This window comes from Glandiceps talaboti, chromosome 18, assembly GCF_964340395.1.
Source record: "Glandiceps talaboti chromosome 18, keGlaTala1.1, whole genome shotgun sequence".
Lineage (NCBI taxonomy): Eukaryota > Metazoa > Hemichordata > Enteropneusta > Spengelidae > Glandiceps > Glandiceps talaboti.
Window position 1 is genome coordinate 2,842,501 of NC_135566.1, and position 22,373 is coordinate 2,864,873.

Genomic DNA, 22,373 nt, shown 5'->3' on the forward strand with positions numbered 1-22,373 from the left:
CTATTGCCATACTTATCATATGTATTTCAACATTATTTATTTATGTATATCAATTTTGAATAACTGTACTGGCCACTTGTCGTTGCTCCTGGGTACAATTAATCTGTCTGTGATGCTGCAGAGAAAGTGACCTCAGAAGAAAACCAAACATGTCACGTCTTCGAATACTAGATAGAATATATGCACAAATCGTGCAGATTGATATATGGGGTAGGAGCAAGTATTATTATAGATGAAATATTCTCACTTCAAACTATTCAATATTCAAGCAAATGGCTACTCATCTTGCCATGAGAGAGGATTCTTAAATTGAGCCATTCGACCTGCAATGCAGTTATTTAATAGAAGTGTACTCTAAAATTGTAGGTTAACCTGCCGACCGACAAGTCATCCGACATTCCCGTCATTTACGCTTATGTGATCAATGTGGCAACATTTCTACTTCAACAAGAGTGCATCCCCTGATAAGATAAAAGCTGATATGCACACGTATGACTATTTCGAACGTCATCACTGCATAAGTAATTAAGCGAGTATTTCCTATATAGCATCTCGACGTGACAGCCTTACCACTAGTTATTCTTAAATTGTATTACAGAATGATATATCTGGACTGTGATAGAGATGTGACGTAGAAATTTGATAAAACTCGTATACATTGGAAGAGTTTCGTCATGAAAACTGTGAAGTTGACGACAGTTTCACGTTTTTGTATTAAGGATTTGAATGAAGTACAGAAAAAAAATTGTAACACCAAAAAAATTCCTATCCAATTCAAACACAAATTAATTTTCATAAGTGGAAATAGCGCTATTTCCATAATAAACTCTTTTCACAGTCGTAAAGAATATACATAGAGCTTAAACCCAAATCGCAACTGAAGAAAGTGATGGATGAACTAAAATATGTCAAAAGAAAATTTGAATTCATGTTGATATGAAAAAATGAAATATTTCTGAGAATATATTTTGGCCTACAGCTAGCTATTACAGAAGAGTATACAATCAGAGCAAAATACATGCTGTGACAATGTAATGATTTCTACTAAGGAAGGCAAGTAACCTGTTGAGTCTACTCCTTTAATAAAGTCTATACGTAAAACAAACCTTCATACCATAGCCCTAACAGTCATTTGCATTCGCATGCCTCAATAATTGAATATTTATTGCATTTTACCGAAGGATAATTTTACTCCACAAATATACACATGGGGAAAAGTAAGTGGTGTCAATGAGAACTCCAAGGTTAGCACACATAAGTTGTTGAAATGAGACGTGTTAGTCTTATACCATTGTAAGACATTGATCCGCCAATCTTATTCTATGTAGTCGAATTTAAAACTCGATATTCATTTAAGTAGGCTTGTTGAGTGAAAATGACGTACTTAACACACTGGTATGATATATGCAGTAGCTTTATGCAAAGAACTCAATTACGAGCGGGATTCCCTACGTTCACAGGGTACAGGGAGATAGGGAGATAATACAAGAAGATTCAATAGATTGGAAAATGCACGAGTCAGTCTAGTTATTACAATCAACATATGCTACTACACGTACCCTTATTTTCTCTACATAACTATAAATATAGCTATGTTGTTTGCAACATCCACGACAGTCCTTACGTAATACGTAATCTGTTCGTGAGTCTGTCTTAGGATTAGAGAGAGAGAGAGAGAGAGAGAGAGAGAGAGAGAGAGAGAGAGAGAGAGAGAGAGAGAGAGAGAGAGAGAGAGAGAGAGAGAGAGAGAGAGAGAGAGAGAGAGAGAGAGAATTATAGACGTAAATGTAAAACTGAAGAGAAATCAACCAAAAGATTTGAATGTATGATATCAGACGACTTCAAAATAAAGTCGTGTATGTATCACGTATTATTGGCTTAAAGGATGGTATATTATTGACAGTGTGCCGTTTATCGATTATAGCGGGTACACACGGAGAGGAGTCAATGTTTTCTTATCTATTCTGTCGAAAGACAACTAAGGTTTGCCGATTCAAATTTAAAGTATAGAAAACCCAAACGTCCACAAGCTGTGAGACGATTTCAACAAAACTTCTGTAGAATAAATAGTTTATCAACAAATCATCGCAAATGAATTGAGACGACTGTGATGATATGTGTTTCAATTGTAGCGGATATCTGATTTATCAATATTTTACGAACATACCTATTATCTCCATGTATGTTTCAGTGACATATTCATGATAAAGAACATGGCAGCGGTTTCAGGCATGATATACAGATGACGAAAGAGTGGAACGGAAATGACGTTCATGGTGAAAACGAGGTCTTGAAAGTTATCGTCTGCGCGGAATTTAGCACTGGGAGTGTCATAGCCTTTGAATCACATGCAAGCCATTTTCAATAATACTGTTTAAAAGGTACCGGTATATGCGTAGCTACTAAAGTGATTGAACGGTCCACAGATCGTTAGAGGTTCTGGGCATCTATTTTTGACAATATTTATCCATTAGAGAATGATGAATGATGCCGTAGCACAGAGGCAAAAAACGTACACCGCTTTCGTGTCTTTACACGTTTGACATTAGGGGCCAAAGGAATATATTACTGATAAACAGTGCCATATATAGTACATTACGAGAGCCCGTCAGATATTAGACTAATATGAAACACTTAACTCATTCCCCTTCACCCCCCCCCCCCCCACACACACACACTCACTCTTTCCAGGCTCGACACGATTCAATCTAGTCATGTACGGGATGTGCTTCGGTGAAGACTCACCAAGAATTCATACATAATTTACTAATTTTGTTGGAATTGTTTTATATTGTTCAGCATGATGGTTGTTTGTCCTCGGTTGAAAAGGCGCTAACAGGCAATGGAATATGTCGAACAATACTGTTATAGTTTAAAATCTATAAACATCCTCTTCCAAGAGTCACTATTGTAAACACTTGTCTGCAATGGATTACTATGTTTACATCTGTACAAATAGCTCAGATCAATACTTGTTGACGTTATAGTAAATAATAGCGCAGGAAAACTGGGAAAACATTCGGTGCTTCAGAGGAAACATCACTGTAACATATGAACTGGGATGCATGTCAATGGTATTGAATATATAAAAGTGTATCGACCGTTTTCCTTTATAATATGTAGCACAGTCCCTATTTTGTCGATCTCCAAACATATCTACATACAACATGTTGTCAACTTGTGGATAATTTGTTCGTTTCGATCGTGTGGAACCTTGGAGTTGTAATATGGTTCAGAGTGTTATTTGTTTTTAAAAGACTAACAGCTTTCGTATGTTATGGTAATTTCTGGAGTGGTATGATTAGCTGATGAAAGGCACTGAGTATATGTCAAAAAGGATAAGTAGAATTAATTCTGCAATTCGTCAATACTACGGTCAATACCATAAAGTACCATAAAGTAATGTTCCATTTATTAAGCTCGTTTCATGTAATCAGACCAATAGCATGGAGAGGGTATGCCACGCTAGGAATTGTTAGTAAAGACGCCATGTGGTTTCACAACATGGTAACTATGATTTGTATGATGACGTGGCATGCTAGGGTCTTGCCGAATCTTACATACCGACATTTTTATGAAACCTCTCTCTTCTCTTTCTCTCTCTCCCTCCCTCCACCCCTCCCTCTCCCTCCCTCCCTCCTCTCTCTCTCTCTCTCTCTCTCTCTCTCTCTCTCTCTCTCTCTCTCTCTCTCTCTCTCTCTCTCTCTCTCTCTCTCTCTCTCTCTCTGTTTATATTTTTATTGAGATGTTTATCGTAATGATAGACAGTTTTGATATTGAAATATAAAAGAATGTATCCCTACGGATGAAGTAAAGGCCAACAGTTCAGAACTTGTTTCAAAACAAATCTATGTGATTTTAGAAGATGTACTTTCGTAGAAAATGCGTTTGTGAGGTCAGTATTTATTACCACCCAAGAGAAACCTTATATAGAAGATTAAAGTAACCAATAAATAAATTATACAAAGTAGTCTATTTCTTGACTCGGAGGAAAACAGTTATACGTCAATACGACTTTCAAATGCCTTTCTTTAATTTTTCAAGAAATGGTGAAAATGTCGAGTTACTCGAAAATATCATATAATATATATAGACACATATATACACACATAAGCTTATACATACATACATACATACATACATACATACATACATACACACACACAAACACGTACGTACGTACGTACGTACATACATACATATATACATACATACATACATACATACATACATACATACATACATACATACATACATAATCCTAGCGGCACACACTCAACCACACATTTGGAAAGACTCACAAGAAATGAATATAAGGTCATGAATGTGAAATAAATAAGTATTTACATAAATGTAGCATAGAAGTTTGATGATTCTATATACCTATTTACCGGTCTCCGCTGTAACTGACTCAACATGTTACAAATTGTGTCACATTCCATTTGCTATGTTGAGGCAAGCCATTTATATCATATTAAACCAACTGAATTGTATAATACAGGTGAAAACATAAGTTTACTAAATCTTTGGGTTTACAATATACCACGGTGGCTCTGATTAGGTAATTTAAAATAACACTTGGTTTATAACTTTAGATAGTGATGCCATAATTATAGCTTCCTATTGATCAAGGCCACGGGTGCCTTTCTATACATGTACAGCTGATTTGACAAATTGAACGTCAACGACATGATTTGGAATTGGGGTTGATGTGCCTCTGAAGGACACGGGTTCAAACTTTCAAATTCAAGTTAAATAAAAACATCTACCGCCCATTTTATAAACACAGTCCTGTATAGTAACATCTCCAACTCCGATGTCATTATTCCCATTTTGTCTTGGGTTTAAGACATGCTGAGGTACACAGAATCAGAATGTTTATCGGGCCCAGTGTTTCAAGGTTCGGATAGACAATGACAGCCATGGAAATACCTCGGTATCCTAGTATGCCGTAGCTGTACAACAACCTTTCAAGCCATTCTTAATACACCTTCTTTTTGGTATGTTGAACTATACAGAATGCTGTTTTTATGATGGCCATTGTTTTTATTATAATTGCAAGCTAATCGTTGTTACCTATGACACATCACAAACTTTGTTTTCGTGTTTGCAATAATACTACTCTTAAATACTAGTGATACATAAATTATAACATTTGAAAATAGTAATTCATCTATGGCAACTGGTATTTGCTTCGCTTATACGTGAGGGATTGATTTCCCGAGAGACATGTGCAAGTGGTATTGATCACATAGCCATAATGGAAAATATGTATTCCACAGAAATCAGCCAAAGAGTTCTGCTATCGATGGAGATGTAAAGTTTCAATGTAAATATTACACTTTGACCTCCAATGCAGCTTCATCAGTATATTTCTCACTGTAGTGGAACACAGTTGTATAAATATTGGACTACTGCCTACCCTTATTAACCTGCTAACAAATTGATATAAATCAACGTATGGAAATGACTTGGGGGGGGGGGGGGCTTTTCATATGGAGTAATTGCATACACTTGTTATACCTTCGTTCTGATACAGTTAAACGAGATGATTTTGCTGTCACATTCGATTTTAAATGAGTTGGTGACAAAACCAACTTTCCGTATGAAGAAAATGAGTCTTAACACGCAAATGTCTTTCCATATTCATGAAGCCGTAAATGACATTATCACGTTATGATGAATTATGAATATCGCAAGCTACTTTGTGTAGCTAGTTTCATTTAGTTCATGTGCATCTATTATAAATAACAAATGGTATTGTGTGGTTTTAATCAGTGTTCATATCAGGACTGCAAATGAATTAATAATTATCATTGACACATTGCGAAACTATATTTGATTGGTTACTGTATGTTGATTACTAAAATAATGACGTCATACAGTAATACTCGACACTTGATTTTACATTTATGTACAATACATGTAAAGCAAAACGCCAGTTAACATATACTGTTTTGTTTAATAGTTAAATTCTGATATGCTTATATAGACACTCCTTGTTAAGTATGTATTTGTTTGTTTAGACAGTGTTATCGTCTGAGTACATCTTCTCTCTTCTTGACTTCCCAGTATCTCGCTAATCTTCCCAATCATGCATATCGTCCTAATCTATAAATACGCCTTTATCTCATTTCTCCGGTGATGTTTTTCCCTGCTAGATAATGCATTTTGCCGAAAGCATCAAAGAATGACCTCGACATAATGGTATTATGCATAAGAATGGGCTGTGTTTTGGATACGTTTTAAGTGCTGTAGGCCATATTATACTGATATTAACTCTTCTGAGATTACTTGCTAAAGTTTCCATTTTCACACATTTGCTTCACTGAACGCAAAACCGACAAACTATGTATACTAAGAGGTGAGAAGAATGTAGTGTTGATTTTATAAGTTACGAGCTAACAGCACATCGATCTGCTTGATTGCTTTCGATGAAAATGAACCGAATAACAGAAGATTCGAGGGCTTTTAAAGCGAGCTAGAATGTATATAAACCTGTGATAAAGCCACTTGCATAAAACAAAACGTTTATATCAGTTATTCTCAGAATATCTGTGGTCGATGGAAAAGGTTTGATCTTGTTTAATACGACTTGTTTAACGTTGTGCTATAAAGATTACTGCCTTAACTATAAATCATAAAGCTCACACCTTACAAATGTCTTGAGAATATAATAAAAAACGCCTACATTTTCGCATGAAGGTTTGATTGAAAGAGTTAATAAAACTAATGCATGCATTTATTACTGTAAAGAGTTGCTGGGCAGGATCGACCTGAATTTTGATATTGTGTCTTTTCTCTCAAACTGACCATTTGCCGCGTTTATGTATGTGATTACGAGGGTACCACCGATAATAAAACACGTAGAAGAAGGCACTGTATTCAACAACAAAAAAGTATGGGTGAATGTCCAATGGGTATATATTGAGTAAAATGTTAACGAGATACATGTGTCGAAATCGACGTTATGATACATTCAGTGTACAGTTGCCATGTTTACCCACGTGCACATCCAACAAGATATTGTTTTTAGAAGAAAACATCATTTAATTGTGATTCAGGGCCTATATTCGTATATTTAAAAAGGATATCTAAGAGATCACAGTGTGACACTGTGTGAAGGCTATATGACACATTAATCATTCTACACAGGATTATCCAGTCAAAGATATCTTTGTGGTACAAGAAAAGATTCACTTCATTGATTAAATGAAAACAGATATTTCTGAAATGTTTTTCATTTGAAGTTAAAGTACTTATTGCCCCAAACTGGGTGAATGCCTGGAAGAGACTGCAATATTGGATTACATCTGCATGTCCGTCCCTTCCCACTGTATTTTCCTAAATCTTTTATTTCTGACATGTCTGAACCAAGATAAACCAAACTAGACACTAAGTATGACATCGTAATTGACATATGTACGTCAGTTTGTTTCGTGATCTCAACAAATGCGTCCCAATGGAATTAAACCATATTTGTTGTAATAATAAAAATCATATTTAATCCAATGACTTAAAAAGTGCAGTACGAAGAAACTCAATCCGTCCATCCAACACCAGGTGCATCTTGACCTTGACATTGTGGGTGCAAGGTCAAAGTAAAGTCATTTTCTGCATATTGATGACTCTTTATAAGCTTTAGTACGACTGACTTCTTTTAATTCTTGTGCTAAGTGTTATAGGACATTGGTCATATAGTTTTATACTCATATCACAGTTAACTGAATGGCGGTCATATCTGTAGTAAAGCAATTTGTATGATACGTCAGGAGGAAAGAGATGTGTAGAGACTTAGTCCACCTGATTCCGCCAAATTTATATTATTTGGTCTTCTTGCCTCCGCTTGGTCTTAACCATTAAAGTAAAATGCCAATAACGAGCAATTTCATTCATTTTGGACAGTTTTTAATAAATTGCGACAGACAGCTTGCACATTTTAGAGTGGTTTGTTTTTACTATTGATTTCAACAAACCATCTACACTTTTTGTCTATAGCTCTAGAATTATGAACATAACATCACTCGTACTTTGAATCGCCATCTTTTTCTGTGATAGAATCCGATTTGACCTTGGCTGTTATCACTTTCCATTTGCCCTTGACGGTAATTAGTTCAATTCGTTCGTCTTTGTCCTTAATTTTTAAAGGGTCAGTTTTGTAATACAAATTACTCTTGCAAATAACAAGACGACACCAGTATCATACCCAAATTAATGGATATTCGTCAGCTGGATCGCTGGGAGTGTCATCAATTTACACATGGGATTTCATTTAGAAAAATCGACACAGAAGACTACATGAAACTCCTGCAAGATCAGAGCATATCAATTATTACAATTCACATTTTGTACATATATCTATCAAAGTAACTGATTAGTATTGGTGTACAGCTAAGATAGAACAGTAACTCATGTAAATATCTTGTGTTGCTTTACTTGCTTAATAAGTAACATATATGTGTGTCACTTGCATGCCGAAGATGATAGAATACAGGAGTATTAGTCGGTAAAGTAATAATGACAGGTTATTGTATTTATCTAATTAACCTATACATACCAATTCATCTTTTATAAAATAAGCTCATCATTGGAAATGACCGAGAAAAGAATAATTAATTGCAAACATCCCACGGGAACATTCAATTTAATAGGCTACCTTCTAATTAAAGCACGTCCTTGACACTACGCACGTTCAGTTGGTAAATCTTTGTGTATTGTATCTTTTTCTTTGGTAAGTGTACAAAATATGTATGTATGTATGTATGTATGTATGTATGTATGTATGTATGTATGTATGTGTGTGTGTGTGTGTATGTGTGTGTGTGTGTGTGTATGTATGTATGTATGTATGTATGTATGTATGTATGTATGTATGTATGCATGGTGGATGGATGGATGGATGGATGGATGTTTGCATGGTGGATGGATGGAGGTAGGTAGTTAGGTATATGCTACTTCATTTTCTCCATTTAATATATTAGTACGATGGTACGACGTTAAACCCTAGCCTCATTATGTCGAAAATCCGAGTGCTGTTTGGAAGGTTTAACGTTAATACCTATTCAACTGACGTACCTGTCGACCAGTTGAATAAAATACTAGTATGATCTACTATTACAAGTGAATTCTTACGATCAGTACAAACAATATTTACAATGCCGTATTCAGTCCTATAGAAGTTGACAAATCAGGTAATGATTAATTGGTAACGTTATACCCATCCCTTTGAGGACTCTATTTACCTTGTACTGTCAGACGACTACGACAGGTTTGTGTAATTGCGAGAACGATGGAAATAGGACACACGTCAAGCAACATATGATAACTGTACTATGGTAGTAAAATGGTAGTAAAAGGCACTCCTTATACATCAGCTACTCGCAGTCTTTGAAATATTACAAAACTGTTCATCTTTAACCTAACATAATATATTTCCTAACCATTCTTATAACGTATTAAAGAATTATTATATATTTATAGATATGATTATTTGTGTTCCTCTGTCTGATTGTCAATAAAATTTCAAAAAAATTCATGTGTTGTAGGTATCGTTTTAGAAGAACCGATAACGAACCAAGAAGAAATCATAAGACTTGCCGAGGAACAGGTAAACGAGCAAGCTGACATACTACCAGAGATTCGATTCGAATACATCAGTGAAAAGGTTCCGAGAGGACAATCATTCGCAGCCGTCCAGACAGGTGAGACAATTTCCTTATTCAGTTTATGTGTAATCTCGATTTGAATATTTGTCAAAAGACCAATCGTTGAGATCTAAATTTATCCTAATCTTGGAGTGAGTAAAAGGAAAATAAAACGGTCTCTTTTCATTTTAGTCACATGAAAGCAACACTGGAGTGAGGCATTGCAATTGTTCTTTCTTTTCATGTATTTTCTGTTTGTTAGTGTTGGTTAATCAATTGGATGCGCATTGCGAGCTGTAGTACATACAATATGGACAGTTTTTTTACTTGTATAATATAAAAAAGCAAAAGCCTGCATTAAAATATGAACAATACAAATTATTTTTAGATCCAAATCTCAAATAAAATTGCGGTGTTGTGCAAAACTTCTGCATCGTAATTCATGCTAAAAATGGTCGAGAATAGAACACAGAATTAGAAAATGGAAAACTATATACCAACAGGAAATTCCAGTTACATCAATACAAACATTTAGAAGGAAACTGGAACTCTGGACGAAATTAAATGAATAAATGCTAAAAACAATAAAATCAAACAACTGTGCATTTTTGTAGATTTGCTTTATGTATTTGAATTGAGTGCATTATGTTTTTTATGGCGCAATGTCTAAATCTAATTTTTGCCCATTGGAATTATGGTATGCAATGACGTGCTATAAATTTAAATGGAGGTATACTGTGTAAACATGTTTAAGCGGGTGATCAGCATAGTTCTATAATTTCATAACCTGGTTCACATGTCGTTCAGTTATCCAAAGAATGGCTGTGTGATACGTCAAGCGTAGTTTACTACATTATAGGAACCGACAAAATATTTAACAACTATTTCTACATTAAGATGAACATTGGGTGGTCTACATGCTGAATCGTAATATATAATCATATAGTGTTTTATCATTCTTATTTCCTTTTTTGTGAGAATCTGCAAGCTAATTCTATTTTCGTTAATTTCTCTATTTCTGAGAAATACACAAAAGTAAAGTTTACTGGCAACCTTTCCATTTCATCTTATTACCAGACTTACCATAAATCGTCACTGATACTGTATTTATTAGTTGATATATCAATGTGTAAATAAAAGGTACGGACCCAATAACACTATTTGCGTGTCTTTTTCTTACTGTTTTTGTTTTTGTTGGTTGCTATATCTTTGTCGTAAATTGCATTGTCCAGTGAGGAATTACAATATAATATCATATTGAAGTGCAAATCATTCCGTTCGATTTCGAACTAACCAACTAACTGTTTAAATAAAAAGAAACTAATTAATTAATTAATTAATTAATGAAGAAATAAAGTAATTAAGAATAAATGAATAGCAAACAAACCCGTCGTCGTCAACAAATTGTACATGATGAAATAGTATGATGACTGGGTGATCACATATGGAGAAAACCAACATAAATAAGCCGAGAATACGAATAAAAGTTATGGGAATTATCGTCTAAGTCACAATATGGCTTTGAAGGAAAATCCATAGGAATTGGGGACTATTTCACAAAGACATTATTCCAAACTAAACCTGTTCTCGCCAATGAATTCCGGACAGACATCGCATGTCTTTAAATTACGTTAACAAAGTAACCACCGATTCATAGCGAGAGGTCATGACCTCCCAACATATATTGATGAATCTCGATAGACGAGCAATGGACTTTTAAGTAAATTAATAGGTTTAGAGCAGTTCCTGGCAAACTTTGCAGCTGGTCTTGATAAAAAACCATTTTATGCCATTGATTGAATTTTCCACAAGGGTAACTTGAATACAAATGTATATAGGAAGTAGTGACACCATGGTAATCGCTTTAATGCAAACTGGAATATTTGTCTTCCATTTCACAACTAGGGTGTCGTGTGCCAATTGAAAAGCAATATTTTCGTGTGATATGACTACTCTCAGACAGATGCTAGTTTTTGGGATGTGTTTGAGTAATGAATCATGCTCAAGTACAAATGGAAATTTTAGACATGTAGATACGATGTAGCCAATGTTGATTTAATTCGGCTACATGGCACATTCTGTTCCATTGGCAAAATCACAGGGAAAAAAGCCAAGCTCTCGGTGAATACACGTTTTAAATATTAGTGAATGGCTATTGCAGGTGACATCAGTTGTACAAGATTATTGACAGAGATAGAGGTTGAAACTCGAATACGAACATAACAACGCCAGTATGAAGTGCGTAGGAAAGTGTACACAGGCGTGCTTTAGATTTGAATTAGCATTAAGTGTTGACTACTTGACTCAAGATCAATTAAACAATGGCAGAAAAAAATGAATCTTCCTATATATCAAATCACAGGTGTCTATGAGGGTGAACATAACGAATTATGTGATATATGAATATACAGAGTATCTGTAAAGTGTATCATTGGTATATGGTATTAGTCTTGGTACAATATTTGTTGATTTGTTTCCTTTTGTACAGTGTGTATTTCATTTACACCAAAGACTACACGATTCCACAATATTCACAACTCGTAAGATAACTCCTACACGTACTACGTATGAAAACAAATCAACACTCTCAATAATGACGTCATGTTCACGTTAACGCGTCTTTGTAAGTAAGTAAGTAAGTAAGTAAGTAAGTAAGTAAGTTAGTAAGTAAGTACGCAAGTAAGTGGCTTTGTAGGTAATTACAATTTAAAATTTGACGTCAGCTAAGAATCGATTAAGGAATACTTTTTTTTTGAAAAACGCATGTTTTTCTTCACAACAGTTCTATTGAAACAACATGAATGTTTTGTATTCCACATATAGGAAACGTGTCTGCAATATGTCGCATTCAGTATGTTCGTGCAAAATTGAAACACTCCAACAAGCTGACTACTTCCAGCTGACGTACATCATACTTGACAACAAATTGCTGACATGTCTCCTCTTACTTATGTGTACAATATCCCTACGTAAAACCGAATTTAATTTTCATCTTGTATCGGAGCAGAAATTAACCAAATAGAGGTATTCAACGTCGTCACAAACAAACTTGTATCGAAACTATTTCACTGCGAGACTGTCAAATTTTCTTTTGTGCTTGAACCATTCATTCCCATGACATTAGATGATATTGATGAAACACATAAATTGCAAATATTGATAGGCGTATAAATATCAAAGTATGACAGGAGAGATTGCATATTATCGTTCAATTTATCCTGATATATCCTCAACTGCAAAGTAACTGCGAGAAAACGGATATTTTTTAGGACGTGCTATCATCACAAATTTGAGACCTAATGCAGTAAAGAAAGCCATCATTTTGTAATGTGAAACCAAGCCACTTAACAAGCAAGCTCGATAGACTAGCTCATCAGCTGATTACACACAGCAGCATAACCATGTGTACATTTCCAAAATAATAGGCGTCACGCTTGTTGGTTCAATAACTCAGTAAGGCCCGTACAAGTGTGTTAAGACATGCACTAATCCAAATATTAACTCAGCCTAACATCTTAAAAAGTGCGATACATTTCATTTGTGTGTGTTTGTTTATTCGCTAAAACGTATCTTATTTCAGCCATTTTACTTTATCAAAGTACAGTGACGTAATAGTCCAGCCGAGTGACTAACGTCATTACATGTGGTGCCATATCCCTCACATGTTCTTGACAAATGATTTTTTTCAGTTAGACGTATCAGTAACGCGAATAAATGTACCCAGTATACATTCATTGTCTTGCCTTTCGGTGTCAAATTATTTGAAATGTGTATTTAACATTGTTTGGTATCGGGTTCTATGAAATAAGTATGTTAGGATCAAAACCGTAAGTCTATATGCAATCGGGTATCAATTGCATACATGTTTCATATATTGTATTTACATTTTTGTCTCAAAGCTTTTAAACTGGTACCATATTTAGCGGTGTAAATGCCATCGTAATAGTATCGTTCCAACGCAAAATATTGCCTCATCACATTACTCTATCAGTTCCTCTACAGGGCACCGTCAGTCTGTTAAGTACTTGAGTCAATATGATGAAAACAGTCAACCATAATCCAAGATGTTGGTGTCTCAGTTGTTGTTGTTGTTGTTGTTGTTGTTGTTGTTGTTTTGTTCAAAACAAACGATCGAATAAACATACAAACAAAATATACAAGTAAAATTGATATTACGTACAGGATCCCGAAATTATGAAATTAATTAAACATGCTTTTACATATACCCAATATCTTTAATATACCTCATATCTTTAATATCTGCTTTTTGATACCATCTAGAGAACTATACAAGAATAGAATAATAGAAATACATATCAGTCATTACCACAGTTTAGATTAAAGCGATGGCATCTTAGCAATGTTCGTATACATGAACCCTGGCTAATTATTGCTGTCAAACAAAATCTTCTCAACTACAGAAGTCAGTGTGTTCTATTCTTATCATCCGGTATTCCGTCGGTGACGGCCTAAATGTGTTCAAATTAGTCAGGTCAAGCTATAATCCCATCACATTGCTGACGTAAGTGAATATGACACATGGTTAGAATACAGATGAAGATAGAATACACTTATAATATCAGTCAATTTGTACTTAGTCAATTAGTACTCAGGATTGTAACTGATATGTTTTACACTTGAACTCTCCAAGGAAAGACATTTATCCACGATATTAATAAAGTCCCTTGGTACTATGATGAATGTTTTGTAATCTGTTCTGGCATTAGAATTACACCATCATTATGTAAATACTTCATTTCAGACAGACTGGGGGGCGATGACTTTGTTAAAGCGATATTAATATGACATCTCTAAGGAAAGTCATATTGTATATTTATCACGTTGCCCGACTACTTCTTGAGAGTAATTTGGACTCGATTGTCGATCAAACAAAACTTTATAGCCACTGAAGACAAGAAAATATGACCTTTTTAAAAATACAAAACATTCCTTTCAAGCTATTTTGGTCCTCGTTTTATACTCTGTTGGTATACTGATTACGTTACTATTTTATCAGAAAACGTATGTGTACAGTCTTGGTTTCATTAATTTCACTATCTTTTGACTGAACTAATTTTTTTCTTGTGTAAATACGGTATTTTGTAATTATTCCGTACTTCATAGTTACTGTAGAGCAATTGTATTGAAATTTTACATTCTTCTTTTAGAAAGCCCTCATTATTTCTCATTGAGCCACGAATTGTAAAGTTCCAAACTAGGGAAACAGATTTTTACAAGCTACATTTTAGCTTTTCCCTGTTTTCCGGCCATAGAACTCTCAATTGTATTCTATACAGATGTGTTGTGCAATTTCTCTAGTTTGTCAATTTCTGTATATGTATGGCATACTGTGACAAATTCATTCTTTCTATGGCAAATAAACGAAATAATTATATGTGTTGATAATGTGAACATAACGCATCCCCTTGTGACAATTAGTCTACTTCGGGCAAACTCTCCAAATCTTTAACGCAAATTTACACTACACTTTTCGTCCATTTTAAGTGCTGTCACTTTAAAACGTCAACAGCCAGACACACCAACGTATCAAACACTGAATAGATGACAAGCTATACCATTTTGTTATCAAATGTACTTACAATAACTGCTTGACGTTGCCTTGCATTGATTGCAGTATGGGGAACTAGGTAGGTAGGGAATGTCATCTGAAGTTACCCATTTTGTTAGGAGGTTAGCATCTAAGTAGATATACAACTGATAAATAGTGTTATCTACGAACTCAGGAAAACAGACTATCAACATACTACCGGGGTTTTGGTCGAATGATCAGAGACTCAACAACGTATACGTTAAAATAACATAACTAAGCTAACAAAAATGATATCAGTGGAAGACACTAGGTGTAAGTTACGTGGCGTCTCAACTAGTTCTCTGTATCATAGTTCAAATAACGTCCGACTTTTAGTCTACAATCGACCATTGTAGTTTTCAAAACCTTTTATTTCAAACTTAAACCAGTTTGTCTTGCGGCCAGATGATACCAGGCATTAACTAAGCTGTCTTCTACTTTAAATTAGAGCTATTTTTACAAAGCAAACGAACCACTTAATTTCAACATAGGCGTATATCAACATTTAATTTGCACTTTCAACGATTGGTAAACACAGTTGGGGGTTGAGCACTCGTCCATAGTACACACTCACGTTACAATAGTACAGTACACTAGGCCCGTTGTATTTTCAAATCACCTATAATAGGCTGACAATTATCAAGCAGGCCCTTTACTTCCTCAGTTACCACCTATCAAAGGTACGGTGTGGGTAAATACCACTAACTATGGCCACTCAAAAACTATCTTTCCTCAAAAACAAAACGATGATAGCATGATAGGATGTGATTTTCTTGAAATATGTAATAGTAAAATAGTACTTGATATCAGTTTACCTATTTCAATGTGGTTATTGTGTCAGGTCAGTACGTCGTATATAAGACATAGGTTAATTGGGTAACTGTTATTCTATTCCACGTCTTACAAATTCATACTCCAACAGAGAAATGGACTCGATTTCCTGACAACGTGGAAAATGTTATTTTATCTCCGCTGCGGTAATAGCGTCCACCGGCAATGTGACATTTCTTGCCCTAAAATAACACTAGAGGACAGAAAAAGGACGTTGTAATACATATAGAATGGGCAGCAGACATTTCGAGTTAGTATCACCGCTTCTCTTCTTGGCCTCACATATGGAATATATTCTGTTTATTTACTGCCTTCCTACTTGAAATCTTGCAAAAAGTTGTAAAAACAACCCCTGGGTCATTATGACAACCATGCCTCATGCCATTGTTTTTACAGTAAACACTTTGTGAACACAATGGGTAGCAACATCTGTATCTGTGTGTGTGTATGTATGTATGTATGTATGTATGTATGTATGTATGTATGTATGTATGTATGTATGTATGGATGGATGGATGGATGGATGGATGGATGGGTGTGTGTGTGTGTGTGTGTGTGTGTGTGTGTGTGTGTGTGTGTGTGTGTGTGTGTGTGTGTGTGTCAATCTAAATAGAAACTATGTTTTGTTTTAGTATATGAATTAAACTGTCATGCTTGTTTCCAATACACTATTGATTAGATATATGATATATCCCATCGTTACGGGCCCAGTAATGTGTTTAACCCGATAACATTCTACATAGTTTACTTGGTGAAGAGAATTGTCTGAACGAACGTCTGGTTTTAAAATGTTGTGGTAGCTTAATGTATCGGGAGTTTACCATCACATACATATTCAGGTATATGTCAAGCGACGGTCACAAAGGTTCCTGGAGGTGAGCATCTAGAGCATGTGGGCATATGAAAACATATATACACATAACTAAATTGTCGTTCAGTGAATTGTGTTAAAGGGGGAACGAAATATGAACCTGTTATAAGATAAGACATTGTAACAGTATAACTTACAGAGCACACAATATAAACTACTTTTCAGCAGCTTTTCGATGTTTATGACATAAATTTCAATTAGGTGATTGTGATTAAAATAAGCTAGAGGGTATTACTTAGTAGATCTGCGCTCCTTTGGTATCAGCTATCTGTATCAGAAGAGTGGATGCTCTCACTGGGTGAAATTTGCACATATGCCACAAATAGGAGATAAAAATGCAAATTCCCCTTACAGGCCAATAACAATAATATTTTCTCAGCAGCTTTACGAAGTTATGATATAAATTTCACTTATTAAAAAAACAAAGTAGGGGGTCGTATTCAGTAGATATGTGCTCCTTTAGTTTAGTATCATCTATTTAAGAAATAAGTATGGTCTCTCAGTGGACAAAATTTGCATATGCTGCAACAAGTGGTACATATAGAAATTCCATTTTCTTGGTAAAAAGATAAAACAAGATAAAATGCAGATTTTATTTAATCTCGTCATGTCTCTGGTGTCCTAGATCAAAGAACAGTGAAGGCCAAAACGGTCCGCCATTATGGGTGCCCGACTAATCCCACATAGGTAGGTCCATTAAAGCATTACACGACGGATACATTCATTCCACTAAACCTTTTTATCATCAGCCACTGGAACTCCATTTTCATATACTTTCAAAACTATGCTTATTACGGATCATTACTGAAGTCATAACTCTCATCATCTAAATCATGTTGCAATGTCCTACATTATCATATAATATATAAGAGAGCTCCATTGCAGGGTCACATTACGGGTATTAAGGTACCTGTACCATAACAAATAGTATCCTGATGTAATAGTGTAAAACTGTGTTTGTGAGACATGGTGCAACCGTAAACAAGTATTGTCTTTGCACCATGCGAACTTTTTGCAATTATCCTACCTTGAACTAGTGTGGTTTAAATAGGTGTTTGGCTATATACCTGTAAATACATTTCTTCCATCTTGTCAGAGAATGCCCCAATTAGACCTAAAAGGAAATTGTGTTTGGTTCCGGTTACCCGACCACACCTAGTTTTTAACTGACGACCCTAATCTTTATTAAAGGTATAGGTATTCGAGAAAAAAATAATAAAATCGCGAAAATTGTGAAATCTCACGAGAAATAGTGTATGTGGAATCTGACATCAATTTAAAAAGACAATATAAAATTGTTCTTCCAATCTGTAATGGATACAGCTGATGGGAAGAAACCAACAACACAGAGACCATATGGAAAACAACGGAAAACATAATTACCAGAATTAGACACTCACACATGAAAAAAAAAATAAAAAAACCAACAATAATATTTTCTCGATATAACTGTAAACTTACATACTGAACATGTATGATACAATGCTACCCAGCATTAATGTTTGGGATTTGATGACATTCGCTAAGGTATGTGCTAAATTTGTATATATGCCGTTAAAATTATGACTAAAGACGGGTCAATACAGTAGCATTTTCATAATAACCTCGAAAATTGTAATTTGGTGAAGTCTGCTAACTTCCGATTTTGAACTGTTCTCTGTTTAGTGGAAATCAAGATATTATCGAGAAGGGACCATTTTGATACAAAACTAATGTTTACTGCAATTTTGAAAAAACAACATGGGGCTACTTTTCAATAATTGGCAGGCTCTGTAACAAATAAATGATCAATATATAAACGTGCCATTTCCCAGCGTATATGATTGCAAGCAATTATGAAAATTTGGTTTGGGTGTTGAATGTATGATCGCCTAGGGCTTTAAAGAGATAAATGTATGACAAGTTCGTTATGATCTGTTTATTTATCATACACGAGGAAACGAAAGAGGAACAAACATATTTACCTAATAGCAAGGAAGATGTTTCATTTGGTTAAATGTGATATGGAAAGAAATATGTTATATAGGCCACAAGTGAAAGTCTTCTGTTTTCATCCTTAATCATGGTAGAAAGATAAATAATCGATGGGGAAGTATAATTAATCATTCCTGTAGTACAATGCAACATTGCTAGAGCGTTTGTAATGTTTGTATTCCCAGTAGATCAGTTTAAGGTTGGAGGGTAAATATCGTACATTCATCATAAGTAAGCCTTCCACTGTAAGTATCAACATTTTTATAATATGCTATCATACACCAAACCGTGAAGTCTACTTGTACTATATTCAGTAACTTTTAAGATATTATCTTTTTTATTTATTTTGTGAAAGTATATTTTTTTTAAATATTGAGTAAATAAACTTTGGTCTTGGAAGAACATTCCATAACATTTATGACTGCAACTGTTGTTGCTGCTATTTTGTGGTGTTTGTTGCTGGGCTTATGGTTGTAGTAGTAGTAGTAGTAGTAGTAGTAGTAGTAGTAGTGGTAGTGGTAGTGGTAGTGGTAGTAGTAGTAGTAGTAGTAGTAGTAGTAGTAGTAGTAGTGGTGGTGGTGGTGGTGGTGGTGGTGGTGGTGGTAGTAGTGGTAGTAGTAGTAGTAGTAGTAGTAGTAGTAGTAGTAGTAATAGTAGTAGTAGTGGTGGTGGTGGTTGTGGTAGTAGTGGTAGTAGTAGTAGTAATAGTAGTAGTGGTGGTGGTGGTGGTGGTGGTAGTAGTGGTAGTAGTAGTAGTAGTAGTAGTAGTAGTAGTAGTAGTAGTAGTGGTGGTGGTGGTGGTGGTGGTAGTGATAGTAGTAGTAGTAGTACAGTAGTAGTAGTAGTAGTAGTAGTAGTAGTAGTGGTAGTGGTAGTAGTAGCAGTAGGTGTTGTTGTTTTTATGACGTATCGTAAATTTCATAGATTGAATATTACCTAGCGCCCTTTTGTTTTATGTTCTTAGACGCTAGGTTGTATACTTGGCATATTGTAATTGAGACCGAAATCAGGGCGGTTATGAAATAAAGTATACCTTCCAACTAACTTTCAAATATTTTGGCTCGTTACTGCTCTTTAAAATCATCACATTGCTGACAAAAACTCTAAATGTCGATATTTTCCAATCTTTTATAACATTTCACGGATAAAGGATAGAAAGAATCTTCCTTAGCATGCATCTGTGTCAAGGAATAAATATCCCTCCCAATCCTATATTTGATAAATTACATATAATGCAATAAATAAAACTATGAAATTGTAAAAGCAACAATCGTTTCAAAAGGGCGTTATGTGTACAGACACAATTTTCCTTGGTCAAACCGTCATTGGGTAAACCAATAAATTGATTGGGGTCAGTTATAATAAATTTCGGGTGGCATCTTCTGCCTCTGAAGGATGTCTTAAATTGTTATATATGTATATGGAATAGCCTTTGTAGCAATTAATATCAAATTGACAAGAATGACTAGACAGAAGGCCTGTGAAATATGTCGTCTGATTTTTATCTATCTAGGAAATTAAGGAGAAAAAATGAACACCAAACCTTTCCCGCTATTTTTCAACATTTCTATAGGGACATTTTTTCTTTCAGTATCATTTTACAAAATTGAGGTCTTCCTTCCGATGCCTGTACTCGTTAGAGATTTGAACCGTTTTAACCCATCTAGTACACAGAAACGATAATACGACATGAACCACTGACCTACGATTTTTTTCTTTGCGTGTGTTATGCTTCAGTGATAATACCTCATTACCCGTACCTGCTTTTCGGTACACAAAGACGACATACTATCTTGTTTATTATCTAGTACTTATCAAATACGTTTAAACTCGCTTGGTACTCTCCAACTTAATGACATTCATCCACACTGTAAACTTTTCATTCCATAGATAATAGTGTCGTTAATCTAATGATGCCCATCGTAAATTATGTCTTTGTTTGCGTAATAACTTGGGTTTTATTGTCCTGGTAGTAAAAATCCTTTTAAGGCATTCCGAACATATTTGAATGAATAGGAATTTCGTCATTAATAAACTTTTATAATATTTGAGAATAACCCAACCTTCTGTTAGTTATTTGTACTTACTTATCGACACGATTTTAACATCAGAGAATAGTAACTACCTCCATAAACTAGCTTTATACGCAATTCCAATATCTACTGCAAATATGGAATGTTTCCTCCTGACTACCGTTCAAGTCAATAATGTGATTTTCCCCACTATCGCTTATACAGGAATACATATAAGTTGTACAAGTAGCCATAACTTGAAGATAGTGTCAGAAACATGCTATTATAATGTATGGCTTCCATTGATGTCGGATTTTTGTAAACATAGCAATTTTATTAGCTAAAAGTTTAATGTCAATGCATTACTAGACTTATTTCTTCTATTCAAAAACAAATATTGGAATTTACAGAAAGTTACAAAAAGGTAAGAGTATTTATAAATATACTTAAGACATGCCTTATGCTAAAGGTAATCAAAAGGTATTTGTGTAAACTTCACAGGATAAGAATAAGATTGGACTGGATTGGATATTAGCGTATTGATCAATGCAATTAAAGTTATATGTTCATACTTTTCAAATGTATGTGAGTTACATAAAGACCTATCAATTTTGTACATGTTATAGCTGTCTGTTTATACGATACCTCGACAAGATCTTAATTGATCCTAATAGATTTATATTTGTCAAATAAGACGTTGTTATAAACAGTCACAAATAGTCTTAAAGGATAACTTTTTAACATTTCCTAACACTAAAGATTTTGTCAATGCTAACAAAAAAGAATAAGTTCTCAAAATTTGAGGCGAGATAGGGAGACAAAAGAGAATATGATTTTTTAAACAACACTGGGATATATAGCGACACTGACTGACTGACTAGACACAAGAAACGTGATATCGGTATTTACAAGGTATCAAATAAGCTCTGATCCTAAAAATACACGACTTAATTTATCATGAATTCTATCGTATATGATATATATGATCATTTCTATAATGCCAGTCAAATCATACAATAAAAGGTCATTATAGATTTGACATCAACTTGGACATTTTTTCATATCATTAAAACGTTGGCAGCTTAATCTAAGTAGAGTCTGATAGAGTTATTGATTGTCAATATTTTAGTGTGATGTACTATTAGATTAGAAAATGATCATGTTTCTTGCTAATGTTATATTTCGTGTAAATGCAATGAGCCCAGTTAAAAACTTATTTTAAGGAACAATAGAGTTACTGATATAAGTAAAAAAATTATTTTTGTTACAATTATGAGTTATTATTGCCTCGGTCCTGATGACGTTTTCCTTTTCATACCAAAATGTCAATTTCAAAATTGCAATTCGATTATATATTTTGAAGTACAATGGAAATCAATTGAGTTAAAAAAAATTGTCATCTGGCTCAACAAAAGTCTTACTAACATTGCTACATCTTATCGTCTGGTTCA

At 34.6% G+C, this 22,373-nt stretch overlaps 1 protein-coding gene across 1 annotated transcript in view; it reads left to right on the forward strand.

Annotated features, from left to right (window-relative positions):
* The window catches only part of LOC144449318 (glutamate receptor ionotropic, kainate 2-like), a 53,055-nt gene that overhangs the window by 5,292 nt on the left and 25,390 nt on the right, over window positions 1-22,373 (forward strand). The window contains exon 3 of the mRNA XM_078139836.1: window positions 9,546-9,701. Within this exon, the coding sequence (XP_077995962.1) occupies window positions 9,546-9,701 (156 nt within the window). The remainder of the gene's footprint in view (window positions 1-9,545; window positions 9,702-22,373) is intronic.